At 42.2% G+C, this 23,894-nt stretch overlaps 2 protein-coding genes across 2 annotated transcripts in view; one reads left to right on the plus strand and one right to left on the minus strand.

The window, feature by feature from the left end:
* LOC138962363 (uncharacterized) overlaps positions 1-11,951 on the plus strand; it is a 32,941-nt gene extending 20,990 nt beyond the window's left edge. Inside the window, exon 7 of the mRNA XM_070334161.1 lies at positions 11,030-11,951. Within this exon, the coding sequence (XP_070190262.1) occupies positions 11,030-11,088 (59 nt within the window). The 3' untranslated portion in view covers positions 11,089-11,951. The remainder of the gene's footprint in view (positions 1-11,029) is intronic.
* LOC138962360 (uncharacterized) lies at positions 134-23,700 on the minus strand. The gene is made up of 14 exons (XM_070334155.1): positions 23,636-23,700; positions 18,087-18,284; positions 16,933-17,016; positions 16,191-16,246; positions 15,305-15,403; positions 14,541-14,718; positions 13,991-14,036; positions 13,486-13,644; positions 12,725-12,780; positions 12,356-12,493; positions 4,161-4,332; positions 2,899-3,009; positions 1,951-2,169; positions 134-615 (listed from the first exon to the last, which is right to left on the minus strand). The coding sequence occupies exons 2-14, from the start codon at positions 18,260-18,262 to the stop codon at positions 394-396; spliced, it is 1,716 nt and encodes a 571-aa protein (XP_070190256.1). The 5' UTR covers positions 18,263-18,284; positions 23,636-23,700; the 3' UTR covers positions 134-393.
* Between the last annotated feature and the right edge of the window lie 194 nt (positions 23,701-23,894).

The following is a 23,894-nucleotide window of genomic DNA, read 5'->3' on the forward strand; positions in this document are numbered from 1 at the left end:
AAATACACAAATTACTGTGTATGCTATCTGTCACACTTTTAGCAGCACTTCTCGCACGTCATTCGCTGATCTCATTTTATAGTGAAATAGAGAAAGGAAGAAAACAACTACCCAAAACAAACACAAATATTGATTGAAGTGGAGACGACAGAGTTTTATTTTTGCTAGAAGCTGCCCAATCTGTCGAAAGCAAAACTACCATAGGTAAATCTTAATCAATCAACCGAACCAAAAATTAAACAAACAAAGCAAACAAAAACACAAAAACAAATAAGGCAGTTTGATACTCCCGCGTCTTTTATTTTTATTTATTTTTAATTTTTAATTTTTTTTAATTTTTTTTATTTTTTTTTTACAAACAAACGTCTTCTCTGGGACTCCGAAGCCTTCAAATTACACGTGAATATTAACCGTTTCAGTGTGTGCAGATTTTCCCAAGCTGAAGGTCTTCTTCAGATTTCCAAGGTCATGACCTTGATAGATGACATGCAGCTCGTAGTCGCCATGGAAACCGCGCACAGTGAAGTGGTCGCCGGAGCTAGAGAGTGTGTGCGTCTCGTCCGTCATCCAGCGGTTTTCCAGAAGGTCAATGACACGGCGACCGGCAGCGTTAACCTGTTCGACATTCAGAGGTTAAAGCTGAAGAGTATCGATTTTTTTGTTTGTTTAATGTTTGCGAGAAGGAAGGCACACCATCCAGCCCGAATTCAGGCTTGACAAATCTGGAAAGTGTCCTCTGACGTGTGTTATTGCTTCCCATTACATACATATTTTAGCCGTGTCTCCGACTCGGTGCTTTGGACTGTCCGCTCAACGTAACACAATTTTTGTTTGAAAGTACTCAAATCGAAGTTCACAATCGGCATTGCCGATGAGATCGTCCCCCTCAGTGCACAGATCGAATGAATACGTGTGTGTGTGTGTGTGTGTGTGTGTGTGTGTGTGTGTGTGTGTGTGTGTGTGTGTGCGTGTGTGTGTGTGCGTGCGTGTGGTTGCGTGGGTGAGGGGGGCGGGAGTGGATGGCCTAAAATGTCACGTGTAGCTTGCCTCGATATTTTCAAGGGAAACCAACCCTACCACAACTCATACAAATCCGACAGAGCCATCTCCGGAATTCGTCTTATTGCTTCATAAAATCCAACAACAAATAGACTCCTAGCGTTCCGAAATTCAGGCTCGAAAAACAAGAAAGGTATGTTATGGGAACGTTATATTTATGATAAAAATCACTCACGTTACTTTCACTGATCTTCGACCGGTGTAACACGAGAAAATTACTCCCACGAGATTTTTACTCCGGAGTAAAAATTTCGTACGAAAATGTTACTCCCTTTACGAAAAAAGCACTCCCCCATTACACGAAAAAATTACTCCCCACGACAGGTGAGTTCCGAGTAAACATTTCGTACACAAATGTTACTCCCCTGACGAATAAAAAACGAATAAATTACTTCACCCTAACACGAGCAAATTAACTTCCCATGCCAGGTGTACGAAATTTATACTCCCTTGTCCCCTGTTAGTCTTGGTGGTGGAAGGGGTGGAGGGAGGGTAGCGCGACATTCGTTTGCGCGAGATCACATTATTGGCATTATCCCTTCGCCCGCATCCCATTTTAGCGTACGAGATTTTTACTGGAAGTAAAAACAATGGGGAGTAAAAATTTCGTGGAGGGAGTAATTTTCTCGTGCCTTGGGGAGTTCTTTTCTCGTACGAAAAATTTACTCGGAGTAAGAATTTCGTACGAAATTTTTACTCCGGAGTAAATTTTTCGTGGAGTAAAAATTTCGTGTTACACCGGGCGGTATTTTCAGTGGAAAAACAGACACAAACTTATAATATAGAAAATACACGTATCTTGATTGTCTCGCTTGTGTGTGTTTTTTTAATCATAAATATAACGTTCAAATAACATAACTTTCTTGTTTTTGTAATTTATATATTGCTTACATGAAAGTTGTTTCCATCTACAAGAGCAGCCTTGGCCCCTCGCCAGTGTTCCTGGTCCCAGAAGCCCCAGATAAGAATGCCTTCAACGGCCGGGTGACTGTACATAGCTGTCAGCGCCCTTTCGTAGAAATCCGCTCTCTTGTTCTCGTCCTGGGCCTGTACGTCGAGCTCTGTGATCCAGATAGGCAGGCCTGCTTGTGCTATTGTGTCCAGGCGTTGCTGAAATGGGCAAAATGATCTGTTTGAACAGGAAAAAGCCACTGGAAGAGAACGTGCATTCAGATTCAGTGGGTCTAAGAGATATGATCCAAACGCAACGATCACATTTTATTTTCGCGGAGACTGTGGTCAAATTACAGTAACCATTGGAACTGCTCTCCTCCTACATCGATGCAACGTCACAAGCGCCTGAGCAAATCAGAAAAGTCACGAAGAAAGCGTTGTAAGAGGTTGGTATCGAGCTCTGATTTCACCATTTTTTGAGGCCTTGGACGCAGTGAAACTTCTTTGCAGTTCTGTTTATGAAAGAGTGAATAACCAGAAATAACAGGGATTGCAATCAAGGCGGAAGAATGTGTGAGGCAAATATGGAATGATATGGACTTCTAGGAAGTGTTCTTGTTGCTTCTTCGGTTCCCCTGTCAGCTTATGAGGCACACGTTTAGAGGACAGCTTTTGAAGACGAAGATCATTGTGTGTGCATGATGTTTTGAACTTCCTTTTTTTCTTTTGTCAGTTTATAGAATATTGGTTAGTTGGACCATAGAAAGACAATAACAGACCATCCTTAGTATAACTGCAGCACCCGCAGCAAGAGACAGGAGCAGCAGTAGCACCACCACCACCACCACCACCACCACTACCACCACCACCGCCAACAACAACAAGCCACCTTCGTCGTAAGAGCAGATATTGAACTTTAAAACGAGTCAGCTGGGTCATGCTTACCCTGATGGCATCCGGGTTGGGATCCTCATCCACACCAAAATGCCCCTGGCAACCAACTCCGTACAGACCCACGTTGGCATGCTTGAACTCCTGGGCCTGCTTCAGGTAGTCCTGTCAACATGCAAGTATTTTGCTGACAAAATCGCGTAGGAAGAATTAAAGCCGAACATCCGTCTCTATAGTAGAAAGCCACATGGATAACTTTAGCGTTGCCAGCAACGTTGGATGTATGGCAGGCACGAGAAAGCCATTACAATCAATTCATTGAACAAAATGTAGTAGGTTGTTACAACATCTGTTTTTTATAAACGAAATCGCTAAGGAAGAATTCAAGAAATTCATTGTTTAGTTGATACTGTTTATTGTTTCATTGTTTTTGTTTGAATCTGATGAATACATTTTTATTCTTATCGTTTGTGTGAGGCTTCTCAACTTCTCTTATCCCTTGATAGAAGAATTAAGATGTTTACGTAAATGACTAATTGCGTAGCCATCCTTGTGTTGTCTGCATTTTGACTTGACTTGAGCTGAGATGACGTTTATTGAGTATTGTTTCTAACCTTGCAGTTATTTAGAAGACGGCCTTGGTTAGTCAGCAACAAATAAGTTAAAGGCACATTCCTTCTTGTGCAAACAATTTGGCTCACCAGAGCAGAATAGCCAGGCTAGTATCTGGGATAATAGCATCCCTCCCCACACACAAATACACAGCCAGGGTTCTCTCTTTGCACAGTGGAAATTTTGTATGAATTAAATTATCAGACATTAATTCATTCATAATTTTCAACTCATTACAGCAAGTAGCCAGGTTGTTCATTTTCGGTATGTGTACAAATTGAGGGGTGGTCTTATCCCGCACCGGCACGGTTGGCCTAGTGGTAAGGCGTCCGCCCCGTGATCGGGAGGTCGTGGGTTCGAACCCCGGCCGGGTCCTACCTAAGACTTTAAAATTGGCAATCTAGTGGCTGCTCCGCCTGGCGTCTGGCATTATGGGGTTAGTGCTAGGACTGGTTGGTCCGGTGTCAGAATAATGTGACTGGGTGATACATGAAGCCTGTGCTGCGACTTCTGTCTTGTGTGTGGCGCACGTTAAATGTCAAAGCAGCACCGCCCTGATATGGCCCTACGTGGTCGGCTGGGCGTTAAGCAAACAAACACAGAAAATCTCAGATCTAAGTTGATGAGCCGAGCCGTTCACATGGAAAGGAGTGTGCAGCATTTTATTTATTTCCCCCTGGTGTGAACACCATGCGGTCACTGACATTTGTGGACCAGGAAGCAGCCACGACGTTGTAGTCGTTGAGGAAGAGCTTGACGGAGGGGTCCGCCTTGTGGGCGATGCGGAAGAGCTCCAGGTTGTAGTCGTTGTCCCCCAGGCGTGTCTGGAAGAAAGTGCCGTGAAGGTTCTCGTTGTTCACGTCCCAGTGCTCCAGCCTGGTATGAGAGAGAGAGAAAGGGGGGGAGAGAGAGAGTGGGGGGAGAGAGAGAGAGAGAGAGAGAGAGAGAGAGAGAGAGAGAGAGAGAGAGAGAGAGAGAGAGAGAGAGAGAGAGAGAGAGAGAGAGAGAACTCAGAACTCAGAACTCAGAACTCAGAACTTTATTACATAAGGATAAAGGTTTTAGGCTTAGCCTAATCTTCCAACCTGTCCTTGGAACATATACAGAGAATAATTGTAAACGAAAGCAAAGACTGCGCACATACACACACACACACATCCACACCCACGTATACACACACACATGCACACATAAACTCACACACACACACACACACACACACACACACATGCACACACACACATGCACACACACATGCACACACACATGCACACACACACACACACACACACATACACACACACATGCTCGCGCGCGCGAGCGTGCGCTCGCATATCTACACACAAGCACATGCTATCATTTCATACCTAAAAGGAACAGTATCTAATCAAAGTATTAAACTAGTAAAACATCAAAATAATGGTCGAGTATAAACATAAAAACAAAACACTTAAGAGCATTGCATACATTATCCGAGTACACAATGGAAACTAGACATCAGGGGCAGTTTATAGTGTGCTCAAATGTGAGTGCAACTGCCTTTTAAAGGCCTTTAATGATGCGGATCGTATGATTTCTATTGGCAAAGAATTCCACAGAGATGATCCTGAAAAAGCTAAGCTGGATTTATAAAGATCTATACGAGGAATTGGAGGAAGTAAATTTTGAGACCCATACCTCTTCGTAACATGTGTAAAATAGGATTGCACATAACTGGGCACATCACCATGAACTACTTTATACATAAAGACAGCCTTATTGTATGCAAGGTGGGTTTTTAGGGGAAGGAAATTAAGGATGTTTAACTTCATTTCTGTAGACATGTGCGATTCATACAGGATAAGTTTTGCAGCACGACGGTACAAAGAATTGAGTTTTAATAAGTGAACATCGCTGCAGCCATCCCACAATGTCGAAGCAAAATTAATATGAGGCATTATATGAGCATGAACGAACATTTTTAATGTTTCAGACTTCGCATAATGTTTGAGTTTTGACAACAAATACAAATTCCTTGATAACACTTTGCAGAGGTTGTTTATGTGTGTTTGCCATTTCATTTCATCATCAACAGTTACACCAAGTATGCGGTGTTCTTTAACTTGCTGTATTTGAGTTGTACCTAAGGACAGTTGTAATTTAAGAGGACTTAGCTGATGCTTTTGTCTTGTGGTAATAACAATGCTTTTAGTTTTTTCTGGGTGCAGTATCATGGCATTTGATGTGCACCATTTCGCAACTTCGTCCAAAGTGTTCTTCAGGGAAGAATTTACTGATTCCAACGAGGTGTTACTGGTATGGATAGACGAATCGTCTGCAAAAAACTCGCATTTGACTTTATCATCCGATACATGTAAAGGCAAATCATTAACGTAAATACAAAAGAGAATAGGTCCTAATATAGACCCTTGTGGGACGCCATGTCTTACTAGTGCAGTAGACGAATTCTGGCATTGTAGAGTGACATACTGTGTCCGGTCAGCAAGATACGATTTAAAGAAGTCACAGACCGAATCGTTTCTCAAATAATAGTGTAATTTTTTCAGCAATATGGAATGATCGACTAAGTCAAATGCTTTCTTAAAGTCCAAAAACAATGCTCCTGTAACTTCAGACTTGTTCATTGCTGACAGCCAAGCTTCGCAGAGAGACGTAAGAGCTGTGTGGCAAGAATGCTTGGACCGAAAACCGGATTGAAACTGATGGAACAAATTTTGTTCTTCCATGTAAGCAAGAAGATGCTTGTGCACATGCCTTTCTAATGGTTTTGACAAAACAGGCAGTAAAGAAATGGGTCTAAAATTACTTGGGTCTGAGAGATCTTTACATTTGGGAAGGGGTATGACTTTGGCGCTTTTCAATTTAGACGGAAAAAAGTTCTGCTCAATACTAAGGTTATATACAAACGTGAGCGAATCCACAATATACGGTAGAGAAAGCTTCAATAACTTCACGGGTATTTTATCAGGACCCATGGACTTTTTATTCTCCAGGTTTTCAATAAATGTTCCGACCTCATGAACTGCAATCGGAGGAATGATAAACGCTTCATTGTTTATTCTGTTCCGCTGACAGAATTCGTCCAATTTTTCAAAACAGTCATCTCTATCCCGAGAATTTGTTTCTGCCACAGAAGCCTTCAATTTATCCGCTAAAGATATAAAATGATTATTAAATTCTTCCGCAGATAGTTTTGTTAGATTAGCAGTTGACCTTTTCCTAGATTTATCAAGGATTTCATTTACTGCCCGCCAAATTGTTGCAGTATCTTTCTTATCGGAAATTAATTTATCAAAGTAACCAGTTTTTGATTGTCTCACACGGTTTAACACCTCATTCCTCTGCTGTTTATATTCGTCTGTCATCTTATTTTCCTTGAAATAATCTCTCAGAGCCATCGCCTCTATAATATCTGATGTTAACCAAGGCGGAAGTCTGGCATGTTTTACTCTATGCTGACGCAGGGGCACGTGCTTATCTATAATTGTGCTTAAAATGCTATACAAGTGATCAAAAGCATCATCTGCAAGACTGAAATCAAAAACGCTCTGAAATGGAGCTTCACTAAGATCACGAAAAAATGCAGACTCATCAAAATGTCTAAAACTTCTGTATTCTATGGTCGTGTGGCCTTTTGGTCCTGATTTAGGCAAGCGCATAGAGACCGAACAAAAAATAGGCATATGATCGCTAATACTGGAATTGGACACATACACATTAGAAACAATCTTCTTATTATCAGTATATATGTGATCAATAAGAGTTGCAGTTGTGTCTGTTATTCTTGTTGGGTTCAGAACCAGTTGATGAAGACCTAATAAAGTTGTTGTTGAATTCCATACTGTTTGAGGCTTATTCAGATTAATATTAAAATCTCCAAGCAATACAATATCTTTATTGCGTGATTTGACTTTATCCATCATCTGAATGAAATATTCTGACCAAATCGACGTTTCGGCAGGGTTACGATATATATAACCTATGAGCAGAGGCGAGGATTTACAGTTTTTTACTTCAATCCAAATGCACTCAATATTGTCGTCCTCTAAATCAGTTCTTCGTGTTGCAAATTCAGAAATTGATTCATGAATATAGACTGCAATGCCTGTCTGATTCTTCCTTGCGCTGTCGCGTCGCAAAACAGAGTATTGGGGAATGTAAATCAAGTTATCGGCAATTCTCGAGTCGAGCCGTGTTTCGCTCATCCCAAAAACATGAACTGGCTTTGAGCTTTGGTTTAGCAGCACGCATATATCAGGCACTTTGTTAACGAGATGATAGACATTAAGATGTCCAACCTGGAGAGTGTGTTTTGACACGTTTAAATTCATAATATAATAAACAAAATTATTAACAACAACCAAAAATCTGAGAGATGAAATCAATAAACAAACACGGAGAAAAATTAATGCACAAAGAGTAAAAATTGAAGCAAACAAGTTACGACTTCAGTAACTGGCTAACTTAAGCGAAAAGTCAAGTGAGAAGTAGTAAATCAGAATTAAAAAAAAAAAATTCTGCGAAATGTTATAAGCGTTCGATGCACAGCAATTATAAATGTTCCTGCTAGCACTGCACTCATACACATACAGAATATGATAGCATAAAATTGAACAGTTCGAACAGGGATGAACGATGCGCTACATTAAATCCCCACAACGCCAACACGATTTCACTTTCTTTAAGCAGAGGCATTCATAGTCTCTCCACAAACGGGTCCGAATCGTAGATTAACACACACAAAGAAGAAACACACGCGTGTTTGGATGCAGATGTTTTCACACTGTTAAAGCAGCAGAATACTAGTCTTGGGGGGTCGTGGACAAAATTAACACAATGTCTGGAGGTGTTGAACGACATAGTTAATAGTTATGAAATCGCATGTGCGAAATCACACTCGTTTAGGTACACTTATTAGTGTACTTTCAGTTACATGAGTTTAGACACACTCACTCAAACATACGCACATACAGTCACGCCCTACGTACAAGCTTGAATTAGCCTTTTGAAACTACTTAGTAGGATGCTTGGTGCATCCCGGGGGGCCACTGCCCATAGAAGGACGGCTGGGCGTGTGGGTGCATAAAGGGGCTGAGTTGATATTGCCTGAAGGCGTTCATCCAAGGGGGGTAATACATTGTGGGATATTGATGTTCCCCACGTGGAGACAAGGGGAGACTGGGATGGCTGACGTGCTGTTGAGTAAATGGTTGGTTGGCCGGTGGCGGTAGTAGTGGTGGCTGTTTCTGCCACAGTTGCTGCTGCTGTTGTTGCGGCTGTTGCTGCTGCTGCCGATGTTGCTCGTGCGGCGGCTGTTGTTGCTGCTGTTGCTGCCGCTGTTGCTGGTGCGGCGGCTGTTGCTGTTGTGGCAGCTGCTGCTGCTGTTGATGAGGTGTCCATTGCTGTTGTTGGTGAGGTGACTGTTGCTGCTGCTTCTCTTGCAGTGGTTGGTGTGATTTGGGCGGAGGCGCTCCGCCTCGAACGACGTCTGCAAACGAAGCTCTGCCTAGTCGCTTCTCAAAAACGATGGCTTTGATGTCCTTTACGAGTAGAGACAGGCCCCTTGCAGAGTAGTGGACCTTGTCTTGCAATATGTCTGGGTCAGTTTGACCGTCACTGTCAAGGCGCCAGATATCCGACAGTGCCAAGAACTGCACCTTTACACCATCACATAGCGACGCGAGCTTAGTGTTAACTTGCAGAATCTGCCGTGTAACTTTGCGCTGAGCCTGTGGAGGGATGGCTGCGACAAAGATGAGAAAGAGAGAGAGAGAGAGAGAGAGAGGGGGGGGGGGGGGGAAGAGAGATACATTTAATCATTTCTGTTCAAAGCACTCACCTTATTGTGTTTAGCGACTAAGAAGAATAGTGGATATTTGTTGTGCTTTGATAGACGATGTTTGCAAATAACTCAATTGGGGTTCTTATGAGCAGCTGCTGTGAAATGCCGCAAAATAACGCCACATGGTTGATGAGCAAAGCGATCATGGACGTCGCAGAAAAATATGTGCTCCGATGCCCATTTTGAGCATTATACGCCCGCTATGACGGTGTCTAATTTGGAAAATATGAACATTGGTATGATGAACGCTTCTCTGCAGGATTAGTAACAGTGACCACATGTACGTGTTTGTCCCATTGAGCTATAGGCTATATGAATCGACTATACACTCGTAGGCCTTATATCTCATTCTGAATTCGTCAAATAATTAAGAAATCCATGTGATGGTCCACTCAAATAAACTACAATGGTATTTTTGAATAAATCAAATAGTTTCATCAGAGTATCTAGACAACTTTTTAACCGTGTAAATACACAATTAGTCAATTATTACATTTTAGTGGTGGAAAGCAAAGGTTCAAAATGCAAAAATTAAGAATTTAATGTAGTTTTCTTTAATTTCAAAAGCTATAGCCGAATCATGTTAATCTTGAAACGTTCTGACATTACTTTTTTGGAGGGGAAAATCCTCATAAGATACCTTTGTGTCGCCAAGAACCAAGTCAACATCCACAGCTAAACACTGAAGTTATCAATGGGCACAAATCAAACCACAGATTTACCCCCGTCTTTGACATCTTCAACCCCTTGACTCCTGGAAGAACTTTAACAGTAAATGTAAGATCTTATATATACACAGTATAACAATTAGACCAAAACTGAGAAAATTGTCACCAGGTGTCACGATGTGGTGACATGGATTGAGAAAGGAACACTCTGTCGGGTGCCTATCTCAAATTGTGATGGACAGCGCCTGTGCTTGAGTCTAGGTGACGGTATGAAACCGCTGACAGAGCATAGCGCGCCACGGCGATTTCGTTTTGCAGGAGTTACACGTGGGTGATTTTGCTGTCTGGGCAAAATCGGCTGTGACTGAACTGGATATGTGACACGCGGAGTCACGTGATATTTTCAAGGTTGTTTTGTGAGGACATGAAACTAGGCACTTCAACATTGACGGCCAGAGAGAGAAGGGCAGGTCTCCTGTTTCCAGAAGTTTGTTGGTTTACAACACGTTGGTGAAACACCATTTCATGACAGCGTGCCGTTCTGCATGTACAGTAGGGCTTTGGAAACGTACAAGGAGGAACCATTTTTCGCCGTCTACATGTTATTTTGACGACGAGGTCGTCAGGTGTGACTCTTGGCTGAGCGGGGGAATTTTCCAACGCATAAAGGAATTCAGCGCAAGGGGGGGGGGGGGGGGGGGGGGGGGTGGCAGGAAAGTCGTCGACGGATGATAGCCATACACAGGAAGCAGATTCGCTTAAAGGAGAGCTACCTACATAGGCTGTTGAGGTAATAAATCGTTATTTAACGGTGTTGACGAGTCTGTGTTTGTGGAATGAAATACTCTCTGTTGTTCTTTCCAGGTTAGCGCATAATTTGCTCTTTGTGACGCTAAAATAATAATCTGTATTTGTTTTTTTTAGCAGATATGGAGAGAAGAAAGGAAAATAGCTGATTTGTTGTTTTAAAAGTTCGTTTGTGCAGGCCACGTGCTCGATGAAATATAGAAGGGTGACATGTTTAAAGGTGGAGTGTGAAGGGTAGCGATGCTTTTTGTTGCAGCCTACTTTCCTACCTATCTACTTATCTGCCGACTACGGGTCTTTGCGGGTATGCTGTAACCGGATCATCGTTGTTGCTGTAACCTGGTGTTCTGGTGGTTTGCTGTCGCTGTCGTCGTCCTACCAGCTACATTTTCTACTATTTCTGGTAGACTACGGGGAGGACCTTCAGCGACTGAGTGAGGCGCCTGATATCTCCACTAATCCCTGCTTCGTTTCCACGCCAGCCGGCACTTCATTCAACGGAGCAGTTGTGGAGATAGACTATTCACGGGTCGCCCACTCAGTGGCAAAAAGCTAAGTGTGCCATGTCATTGCGCCCTTCTTACCACCGAGTCATCTTTTATATTTGTGATTATATTTGAGTGGTGACAACGTGGGGTGTGTGACACCTGCATTTAACCAGCGCTTTTGCATAATCGGCTAACTTTCCTATCTATACACGGGATCAGCGTGTTATTATAATTTTCTAAACTTTAACTGGCACTTTTGTCAGTGACCTATTTTTACGTTTTGAACGTAAAACATCTTTTGGAGTGAAGTCTCGAGGGAGGTCGCGAGATAGTATATAAACAGGCGTCTGAAACTTATACTTTTGTTGATTCTATCTATTTGTATGACTGCGAGAGTGAATCGTGGTGTGGTTAGTTAGTTAGCAGTAACTAACCGTTCATAATCACCTTCTGTGATATATTGAAACGTGACACCAGGGGAGGCAATTAATCATCTTGCTGCAATTCAAAGGGCCGGCAATATACTGCAGTTGTTTCCCTTGTAGGAGTATTGATATATTATTTTTGTGATCGCAAAAACGTATGTGGTACGTATTGTGGCAGTCAAGGGTTTTAAGGAATTGTTCTCTTCAGACACGCCAGTGTAGTTATAAACGAAGACGACGGGCGCATTAGCGTGGTGGTAAGACGTCGGCCTCCTAATCGGGAGGTCGTGAGTTCGAATCCCGGTCGCTGCTGCCTGGTGGGTTAAGAGTGGAGATTTTTCCGATCTCCCGGATCAATTTATGTGCAGACCTGCTTGTGACTTAACCCCCTTCGTGTGTACACGCAAGCACAAGACCAAGTGCGCACGGAAAAGATCCTGTAATCCATGTCAGAGTTCGGTGGGTTATAGAAACACGAAAATACCCAGCATGCTTCCCCCCGAAATTGGCGTATGCTGCCTGAATGGCGGGGTAAAAACGGTCATACACGTAAAACTCCACTCGTGCTAAAGACATGAGTGAACGTGGGAGTCTAAGCCCATGAACAAAGAAGAAGAAGAAGAAGAATAAACAAAGACGAAGAAGAAGAAGTCTGTTGAGTACACTCACAGGCCTTTGGTTTTGCCCATGGTCTCCTGGATGTGTTGCTGGACGACGGTACGGAGCTCGTTGCCGCTCAGCTGCTTGACCCAGCCCTGCACCCACTGGTCCACTGACCACACCAGGTTGTGACCTCTCACCTTCAGCCTGCGGAGATAGTGATGTTTGTGATGTCTGTCCGTTACAAACATTTTTACTGATTATATATTGGGAACATTTTTACTGATTATATAATCTCAAATTTAAAGTGCTTCAAGTATTTCGACACAACAAAATGCCTTCACCTGCGCTCACTCTAATGTTTGTTTTACCAATGTGTTCAGTTTTGGATTTTACGACCCTTGTCATTTAAAACCACTGAGAAATAGGTGTACTTACCCGTGGTTTTTCAAGCCATGAATCATGTCAAGGGCAGGTTGGTAATTTTTCTGGCCCTGAAACAAAAATGTACCAAGTTTTGACGTCGTATTGTCCCCACCGTGAAAAAAATTGGGCAGCTTTGTCGAGACGAGGACAAGGCTTTCGGCAATTCGAAAGAAGTTGCGCCAATTTGTTCCCGATTTTCCCAGCAACGTGATCATGAAGTAATGAACAAAAATCGTTTGTTCGTCTGCCGATGCCAATCTATATCCTTGCTATTTTTGTTTGTCCAACATTCAGATATTAAATTTGTATTGATTTGAATTGAATTGAATCGAATTGATTGAATATAGCCCCTGGAGCAATTCTTTGATTAGTGCTTTTGTGAACAAGAAACAATTAACAAGTGGCTCTATCCCATCCCCCCCCCCCCCCCTTTCCTCGTCGCGATATAACCTTCGTGGTTGAAAACGACGTTAAACACCAAATAAAGAAAGAAAGAAAAGATTGAATATAATATTCACACGGCCGTTTTTGACAAACGATGGATCTCACTCCTTTTGGAATGAACACTGGCAAGGAATTTGGTTACCATCTTGAACAATTAGTATGGCTCTCTTGCGACCGATACCCCAATCTGACCCTGTCGGGTTGTATCTCACTGTTTTGGAAAAGGACACTATAATTATAGATCTTGTTCTGTTCCCCTTCAGCAAGGACATGTGTCTATACCTCTTGGTCAATAAATCTGGCTCTTGCGACAAGCGATTGAATCTTACCCTGTTGGGCTCGATGGAGGGCCACTTGAGGGCGTTCTCTGGCACGGCCCAGTTGAAGTGGTTGTGGACGAAATCCCTGTAGCCCCCAAGGTGTTGGTCGTTATAGCGGCCAGCATTCACTGCAGTCCCGAATGGAAACGCTTTATTCTTCTGCACCACCTGTTTTACGTTTGCAAGGAATGTTGGAAGGTTATATAGCATCCAAAGAGCTATTGAATGTTGATATTGAAATGTAACGCTGACATACGGAAACCAAGCCAATAATCTGTGGCAGTAATCTTTGAATACAGGTATAATGAGAAGTCAGCCATCATGATGGAAACATTACAAATGTAATTACTACGGGTCACGTTATAATCTTGAGCTTTTGTTTGATTAGTGTGCAATAAATAATTGTATTGTATCGTGTTTTCAACTTCTCAGTTAATATCCTGTACAAGACATTAAATATAAATGTTTAAAAGTATATTGATATAGACATAAATCAAAAAAAGTTTCACCTTACCCGGATTTTTACGTCATTTTTGTTGACGGTCCCGGATGTAGTAACTCTGGAAAAAGAAGCAAAGTTGTCCATCTGTCATGGTACGACTTATCCAAAGCAAATTAATATTATAGCTTGGCAAACAAAACTATTTTCATAGGGTAGATAATAGAACGCAGACGTGTACACAAGTACCTACACACGCGTATACTTTCACTAACTCACCGACATCTCTCCCTTCCCTCTGGACTCTGCTCACGTTTGGAAATACCTCTGTCGCGTTGTTAAACGTTGTGAAATAGTGAATACTCCTTCTTTTAGTAAATGAAACTTTCCAACGTGACATTGTTACATAGTAGGCCAGTTACTACCGAGCTGTGTGTATGAAACACATGGACAAGGAGCACGTGTAGAAATCTTGCCTCACTAAAAGCAAGAGTACTCACTCTTTCAGAACCCATACAAACCAGACAGAGTTATATTCGTCTATTACTTATCCAACATGTCAAAATCGATCAAGCACAGAAACTTCATGAAAGAAATAAGGGGAGGGGGGGGGGGGGTGCCATACCTTATATTTATGTCACTTTTGCGCAGCTTGTCGATGTTGCTGTTAGAGGTCTGTTGGGTGTGATTGGTACCAAGGTTACTTCCCCCTCCTCCTGAGCGTTCAGTAACCGATGCGTCATCGACGACAAAGTTACACCCGGGTTGTGGCCCTTGGAAGTAGATGCGCACTCTGCCCAAAGCTGAAGATTGAACACAGGGTTAGTGGCAAAACAGCTAGCAGATTGTATCTGTTGGGACCTAGTTGGTAGACATTCTCATGTTGGACCGCTCTTGATTGTTATACCCATAATAATTGTGTGATATCAATAAATATCTGACTTAACACAATCAGCTATAACTTACGTCTGTTGAGAACATCACAATTACCCGAGAGTTGGACTCAGTTGTTAGACGTTCTTATGTTGAACTGCTCTTTGTTTGTAATCTTCAGAATACTAGTGTGTTATCATAAAATATCTGACTATCAGCTATAACTTGCGTCTGTCGGGGACATCAACGTTGCCCAAAAATTGGACCCAGTTGTTAGAGGACCTCATGTCGGACCGCTCTTGGTCGTAATCCTAAGAATCTTTGTGTGATATCATTCAATATCTGACTTAACACAATCAGGTATAACTCATGACTGTCGGGGACATGAAAGTTGCAGGAGAGTTGGACCCTTTGTTAGACGTCCTCATGTTGGACCGCTCTTGGTTTTTTTTAATCCTCAGAATACTTGTGTGATATAATACAATATCTGACTTATCACAATCAGCTACCACTCACGTCTGTCGGGAACATCAAAGTTGCCTGAGAGTTGGACCCAGTTGTTAGACGTCCTCATGTTGGACCGAGAGGCCACGGCCACGTTCTGATGAGAGCCATCTGAAACAGATTTCATGAAGATAATCCCAACAGTGATACGCAAATTACATGTTTGTGTGAATTTAACATTATTTACAGTAGATGTTTGAAGATGTTGACTATATCCAAGGTTTAGGATCAAATGTTCAAGTGAGAAACATGTTTCTGAAACATTATTACAAGACATCCATTATCATCAAACATGGTAAGTTCTTATTTTGTTTTTTGTTTTTGTTTACTGCAATATTACCCACGGAAACTTGTGTCACATACAAACAACCCGATTGACACGGACAACATGCAGACATGTGGACTTAAAAACAGGGAGGTTGACATTATCATACAGGCAAAGGCCGATAGATTGGCCTCGGACAGACAGACAGACCGGTACTTGAATAGACAAGCAGACCACACGCGTAATATACATAAACCATTTTTTCTTCTACGCAGTGTCTTGCTGCACGTTAGTTTGCAGTTGTCCTGAAAAAGTTACGATTAATTATGAGAAATGTTAAATTAAAATTAAACAAACAAGTGAGTGAGTGTGTGTGTTAGTGCACGAGCACGCGCACGCGCGCGCGCGCGTGTGTGTGTGTGTGTGTGTGTGTGTGTGTGTGTGTGTGTGTGTGTGTGTGTGTCTGTGTACATTCGGGGTGCGAGAGCGCGTGTGTGTACATTACATGTAACATTCAGGTGATTACTAAACCGCCAGTATAATGTGTCATCGGAGAGAAAGTCAAGCAAAAAAAACAAAAAAAACACCTTTGAACCAACTGGCACAGTTTAGTTAGAAATGTTCAACACTGACCAGAAAACTGATAGTCCACTTCCAGCTGGAGATCCTGGCCACTGCCCAAGTCTTGGGTCAGTTTGGGGTGCATGAACACTCCGCGCACTTTCCCAATTTTGAAGCTTCCGCGCATGTGAAACTCCCGCGCGTGGTGTATATGTAAGATGCGCGCGTGTTTTAGCAAAATGTGATGTGAAACTAGCGCGCGTGTCTTCATTTTCATGACGTAGGTTACATGGTGTACATGTACAACTTAGGATCATAACTGCTCGGAACTATCACAACTTTCGAAAATTCATATATTTTTTCAATCAACAACTCACCTCGTTTGCGGCAGACCTTTCTGAACTCTTCCACCTCCACTTCTCTGTTTCTCTCCACTTCTCTGTCTGCAATTTTGGCAACTCTATCAACACGATAGAGGTAACCGTCAATTACGATGGCATCTTTTTTTCTTATGGTCTCAGACTGTTTTAAATCCATGGCAGTGACAGTGACCGGCCGACAGTGACAGTGTGAGTCTGTGTGTCTGTGAGAGGGGTAAAAAAATGTGTCACAGTGGTCATTGCATTGTGAGTGGTTAGTGAACAGTCAATGAGCAGTCAGTGAAAAGTGCTAACCGTAGGGACTGTGAGTACGCGCGCAAGTTGTATGAGCCGAACCAGTAATTCGTGCGCGGAAGTTACAACCCGATATTGCGCGGAGCATACATGTATTTTACAAGCGCGGAATTTACATATGCGCGGAAATTACCGGCTGCGTCAGTTTGATGTAGCCACTGGCGCTGTAAGAGTGACCTCGCACCACACTTATCCACTGTGAGGGTCCGTCGTATGTGTTCTTTCTGTTGAAAAGAAAGAAAGGGAAAAAGGAAATGCAGTAAGGATAAAAGAAAAACAGAAAGAGGGAAAGACAGAAATAAAGAATTAAAGAGAGAAAAAAAGAAATAAGTAAAGAATGAACGAAAGAAAGAAAAAAAAATGAATTAACGAAAGAAAGGAAACAGTCAGAAAGAAGAAAAAAAGAAAAAAAGATCTAGACAGACGGTACGAAAAAGAGACATTTCCATGCTTATATAAATACAAATCTTTTTTAAGTTTATTTCTCAGACAATGCACCACAAAGGGTTGTCTTACTTAACTATACTTTACCTGACCCGACTAGATTTTACTTGAACAAAAGGCACAAACATCTGAAATCTGCTAAGGCTTTACATTGGGTACGACCTTCCATCAGTTTGGACACTTACCAAAAATCGACGTCATGATATCTTCCTGTTCAGAGTAAGAATTTATTTAATTTCAACTAGTGTCAATCCAGAACTTAATTCATGAAACGTTCCCACTCTGCTAAGAAAGCACTCCGGATGTTGATTATTGGTATATGTCAGCGTGGAGGGATAGACTCATCATGTAAAAGTCAGTCTGATCTCAGATGGTGAGTGTAATCGTTTACACGGGAAGGACTTGGTAACTTGGCTTGACGTCATCATGGGCCATAAACACTGTAGGTTAACCGCAGTTGAACGAGTGAAATACAGTAATCCGACGAAATCGGGTTTCATGAAAAAGATTTCTGTCGGCCGAATGTGTCTCTTTGCACGGGGAGTTGCCCGATTACAGTGCTTCTCTCCACGGGCACCGCGCAAGGAAAACCGCAGTCGGGCGACGAAGCGGTGGTCCAACTGTCAGGGTGACCACTGCGAGTCCATGCAACCGGCCCCTGAACTGAATTAACCAAACCTCATTTGAGGTGACACTCTCTAAGCATGACGTTTTGAGTCGTGACCTGAACTGACAGACGTCGGCCTGGTGTAGCAATGAAAGGTGACTCGACTTGGCATGAATGAATTTACAAGCTAAATAAATCAAATTAAAAAAATCATAAATGATACACATCGTGGCATCTGTGTACCTGTTGGTGACCAGCAGACCGTGACTGCCCCCATGCTTGTCACTGGTCAGAGCGCACTGGAAGCCATTGCAGTCCCAGTTGTAGGTCATCTCCATGTCCGTGTTCTTCAGCAGCTCTCCACTGACCACAGCCACCATCGCCACCGCCATCACTAACACCACTACGACTCTCATCATCTCAGTAAACTTCTGGTCGTCACTGTTAGAGGTGAGACAAGGACATTGATGAGAGATAGAGAGAGAGAGAGAGAGAGAGAGAGAGAGAGAGAGAGAGAGAGAGAGAGAGAGAGAGAGAGAGAGAGAGAGAGAGAGAGAGAGAGAGAGAGAAAGATACAAATAGTCAAACGGGCAGACTCGAAGGCAGACAGACACGCAGATGAAGATACAGGCAAATATAGACAGACAGACAGACAGACAGACAGAGAGACAGACCGGCAGGCAGACAGACAGACAGACAGACAGACAGAAAAACAGGATAGCAGGAAGATACAAAGCAAAGAATGTCTATGAACCCAAGAAAGGTTTCTGTGCCGTTAGTTGGATGTGCAAAACGATGACTACAGGACGATGCAGGTGCACGCAAAGATTGCAACGAAGAGTTCAACTAACAGAGACATTGTATTTGAGCAAACTTCACATTGGTAATATTTTAATCTTTCTCTGTTCGACTTTTGTTGGTCCCCTATTGAAAACGTATCACAAACCGATAAGAAATACGTGATACTTTGGAACAGAATCAATGTACTTGACCTGAAATCTTGTGCTAGATGCCATTATTGTTGTCTGTATTAAAAAGACTGATACATCGACAAAAATGCGAATCAAATAAGAAAAACAGAAATAATAACAAGTCGCGCGAAGCGATATAAAAACATTTAGTCAATCTGTCGGCATCAAAGTAAAAGATCAACGCCATAAAACAGTCATCGCTGAGACTATATTTAGATAGTCTCGACTAACCACACCTGAAGACCGAGACGTGTCACGCTCGTCTCCGCGAATCGTGCGAACGTAGTACGTACTGTACTTACTTTACCTGGTTTCTGTATTTCTGAGCAATTTTTAAAGTAAACATGACTCAGGGGTGAGTTTTGGCGCTCGCCCGCTCGCCCCCGGCGACTTCAAATCGCGTCGGGGGGGGGGGGGGGGGGGGGGGGTTCGAAATTCCTCTAAAATCGCCCGCCTGGCGAGTTCAAATTTCGCTGAAGCACAAAGTTGTTAGGCAACTAGTCAATCGGAACGGCCGGCGAACAAATATCTCTGCGGGCGATCTCAAAATCTGTCACTTCTCTACTGCCCACTCATCCCCCCCCCTTCCCCCACTTTCAGAAGGACTCAGGACTACCACCAATCAAGGCCAGACACATTGGCTAGACAGCTACCCCCCTCCGCCTCACTTGACCGTGTCATCTCCCCTCCAGTGCCACGAGCCGCTGGCGATTGCATCAGCAGTCAAAATAGTTAAACCCCTCCTTCGTCCCCCCTCTTTGCGCTATTCACTTCACCCCCTCTCTTATATCTTATCCTGCGCTCACCAATCCTTCAGAGACTTTCACATGTTGTAAAACAGTTTCCTCTCAGATAAAAACTCGGTCATTGACCCCGAGTAAGAAGGTCAGTGTCTCGACAGGCAGCTGTGTTCAGGTTGCAAGTACCGGTCATTGACCCAGGTCTCAAGGCCAACCAGCTTTTACAATGCATCTGCCTTTGATCTGACCGCCCATCCAGAGCAAACATATTCCCCCTAGCCCTCTGTATTTTTCCTTTGATGTGCCTGCTATGTACCACTGATCCAGTTTCTGGGAAATGTATAATTATGTCATTGACTGCAGGGATACTCATTGAGACCATTTTCCAAAATATGTTAACACCAGCTTTGCTGACCAACTTAGTACAAGTAGTGACAGTACTACTGCTGTCAATTATTTCCCTTCAACTAAGGAAGTAAAAAAACCCAACCCGATCCACTATATGTGATAAAGAAGAAAAGACAGACCTTCAACAATAGGACAAGGGATGCAACTCTGCTGAATCAAAAGCATAAAGATCACCTGTGAACAATTCTAGGATCAGGAAATCTGAACATCTGTTTGTTTTCATTAGGAAATAGAAATGAAATATAATGCTTTTGATTATTTATGACTTAAGCTGTGGTAAATTTGGCTGGTATGCAACTTTTATACTTCTGCTTGATCTAACAGTAATATTAATAACACAGACATAAAGAAAAAGAAACAAAACAAGAAAGCAACTTAGAATTTTTTTTTGTAGTCAGCTTTTTATACTTGGTTTTACACAACAAAAAACATAATTTAAATTAAAACAAGAAATTCCTCCGAGGTAGGAAAAACACCCCCGTCCTTACCATTCTCACTGCCACCAACTGAGAAGGTTATTTCCCTTTGACCATTAATATGTCCCTCTATAAGTCCTTGTAGAATCTTAATCCACCAATAACTCCCTAACCGTGTGTTTGACTGGTCCCAATTTTTGTAAGGACCGTCTCAGGAATGTATAGAACCTGTTCACCAAGTTTGGTGACGATCGGTCCGTTCATTCTTGAGATCTATATGCGAACACAAACACACAAACAAACACATCGACCGAATCCTATACACACCCCTATACCGGGGGTGTAAAAAAATGCTGATTTACTCTTTTGTAGTGTGTGTTTATGTGGTAAGTAGAGTTCCGTAGTAAATTACTTTGTAAATTGTGTGGTAGGGGGTACATAAAGGGGGTAACTTTTAGTGAGGTTTAGTGTGTGATTGTGTGACAGGGTGTGAATGTGGTTTTGATTTCTTGTTTCTTTGTGGCGGCTTTTATTTTAAATTCTTTATAAAAACAAGGTTAATTATCATTATATTAAAACATAGCACTTTAGTCATCAAGTTTTGTGTGTGTTTGTGGTAGTTATTAGTAGTGCAAATCCACATGTATGCATTATAAGTATGAATGTACGTCTTTTGTGTATGTGGTTAGCACGCGACGAGCCGCTGGGGCTGTTGTAAGAAATCCCGGCCGGTTGGGGGCCGGTTGGGATTTTGGGGGGCCGGTTCAATTTTTGACTTACCGGCCCCCCTGGCCGGTAGCAAAAAAAGTTAAGGTACACCCCTGCATGACATATCTAAATATTTTTGAATTCACGAGAAGATGAGGAATACGATGCAATCTTTTCAAAATCTGTTAGTGAAAATTCGATTTTAATGACAACTTTAATGAGCAAACTAATTAACTAATTTTAAAGGTGCCAAGCTGAAATTCAATCCCATAGTCCGGACTTTGTCGAAGATTGCTTGACCAATATTTCAATAAATTTGATCGGAAAATGAGGGCGTGACAGTGCGGCCTCATCTTAAAAAAGAGCCGGAAATGACGTCATCAAAGACATTCTATCGAAAAAATGAAGAAAAAACCCGTCTGGGGATATCATACCCAGGAACTCTCATGTGAAGTTTCATGAAGATCGGTCCAGTAGTTGTCTCTGAATCGTTAACACACATATACAAACATACATATATACATACATACATACAACATACATACATACATACATCTATAAATATACGACTTGTGTCTGTCTGTCTGTGTGTCTGTCTGTCTGTCTGTCTGTGTGTGTGTGTGTGTGTGTGTGTGTGTGTGTTCGCGATGCACGGCCAAAGTTCTCGATGGATCTGCTTCAAATTTGGTGGGCATATTTAGGTAGACCCCGGACACAACCTGGTCGATGAGAATTTTCAACACGTGCTCTCAGCGCGCAGCGCTGAACCGATTTTGGTTTTTCTGTAGATCCACTACATCAATTCCCAGTAACTCTTTGCGCGTTTATCTCCCTTCCTTCGTGTGGCGTCAATCCATATTCCCGTTACTATTTTTAGAAGGTCACTGTCCACAACGCTTTCATCCCGGCGAAGCCGGATATTCCCGTTACTATTTTTAGAAGGTCACTGTCCACAACGCTTTCATCCCGGCGAAGCCGGGTATTCCTCTACTTCTTCCCGGCCAAGCCGGGTATTCGGCTCTACTTCTTCCCGGCGAAGCCGGGTATCATTCGGCTCTACTTCTTTCCGGCGAAGCCGGGTACCCGGCGAAGCGGGTATTCATTCTAGTACATACATACATACTTACATACATACATACATACATACATACATACATACATACATACATACATACATACATACATACATACATACATACATACATATATACATACATACATACATACATACATACATACATACATACATACATACATACACTCATTCTGATAATAATCGCTCTACGGCTATTGCCAGTTGTCTCTCTGACCGGACGCTACAGTCCTACGCGAATCTATCAAAACAAGAATACAGAGTTATCTCCCATATGTTTTTCGCGAACACTGATCTAAATTTGAGATCAGTGTTCGCGAGACGAAAATGATTGCAGGTTGGCCGACTTCGACAGTGATCTCCGTTCTGTTCTTCACAGTTATGATAAAGACATCGTTCTAAGGTCAAAACAAGTCGAAATTTTGGGACTGCTGCCGGAAGGAGACCGTAATATATGGTTTCATCACTGTCAACTGGTTACAGAAAAATCGTCTGCTCCAGCGAGCACCGAAACCAAACGGTTGATTATCACGTGACACTTTTGCCATATTTAGAGTTGTTTGCACAGTAAATACAGCCGCGAAAAATAGCTCGCTTGAAACTGTCTTACTTATCAATTCTTTTGTAATTTAAAAATTACACAACACCATGAAAAATCATTATCGACGATCGCGAATCTGCTTACATCCATAACACATTACGAACAGATCTAAATATGTAAAAAATCGATTTCCTCGCCAGACAAGGAAAACCAAGGCATCCTGTCAGGGATAGAATGAGCCGAACTCAATTTGACCTGAGTTCAGGATGACATACACTAACACACACAGACACTACCACCCTCGTCTCGATTCCCCGTCTATGTTAATACAGTTAGTGAAAACTTGACTAAATGTAAAAAGCAGAAACAGTACTTCAGCTCACAGCAACAGCAGCAGAAGTATTGAAGAAGAAGAAGAGAAAAAGAAAAAAATAGAAAGCAGTAGAAGACGAAGATCAAGGTCAAGAAGAAAAGAAGGAAGAAGAAGGAGGATGAGGTGAAGAAGAAGACAACAACGACAACGCTAAAGGCGAGGAATAAAAAAAAAAACTACCCGTACAAACCACAACAAAACCACTACCACCACCTCAACCAACATTAACGATATGAAGAACCTGAATTTGTTGCAACACTACACTAATCAATGGAGAGTACACATTTTTAAATTAAAAGACTAAATAAATCTAAACAACACAATAACAATATGACTGTGGGTGAGATGAAAAAAAGTTGAAAAAAGTTGAAAAAAAGAACTCTGTAGCCACCAATACAAGGTCAGCACACACAGAAAACAAAGTCAAAGTGTCACCTACGGAGGCTCCTTCGGGACCACAAACAAACAAATACAAAGGAAAACAAAAAGCAAACGCTTTAATATGTTTTCTTTGATCCTGATCTTTTCTCTCAAATACAAACCTATCACTGGAGGACCGTAGACAAACTCCTTTGTCTGAGATAGCAGTGTGCAGCTCACGTACAAGTAAGCTAAAGACCTCTCTGTCATATGTTTATATATAAAGATAGGCAGGGTGAAAATATAGGTGGCATCATAGTTTCTGCCCTGTCCAAATCTAGAAAGGTGCGGCACATGAATTTGTGTGCATACGCATATTTTGAACCTCAGAAACGGAAACATACCAAACCTGTCCTAAATTAAAAAGGTGCAGCATTTGAG

Source organism: Littorina saxatilis, linkage group LG3 (assembly GCF_037325665.1).
Source record: "Littorina saxatilis isolate snail1 linkage group LG3, US_GU_Lsax_2.0, whole genome shotgun sequence".
NCBI classification, from domain to species: Eukaryota; Metazoa; Mollusca; class Gastropoda; order Littorinimorpha; family Littorinidae; genus Littorina; species Littorina saxatilis.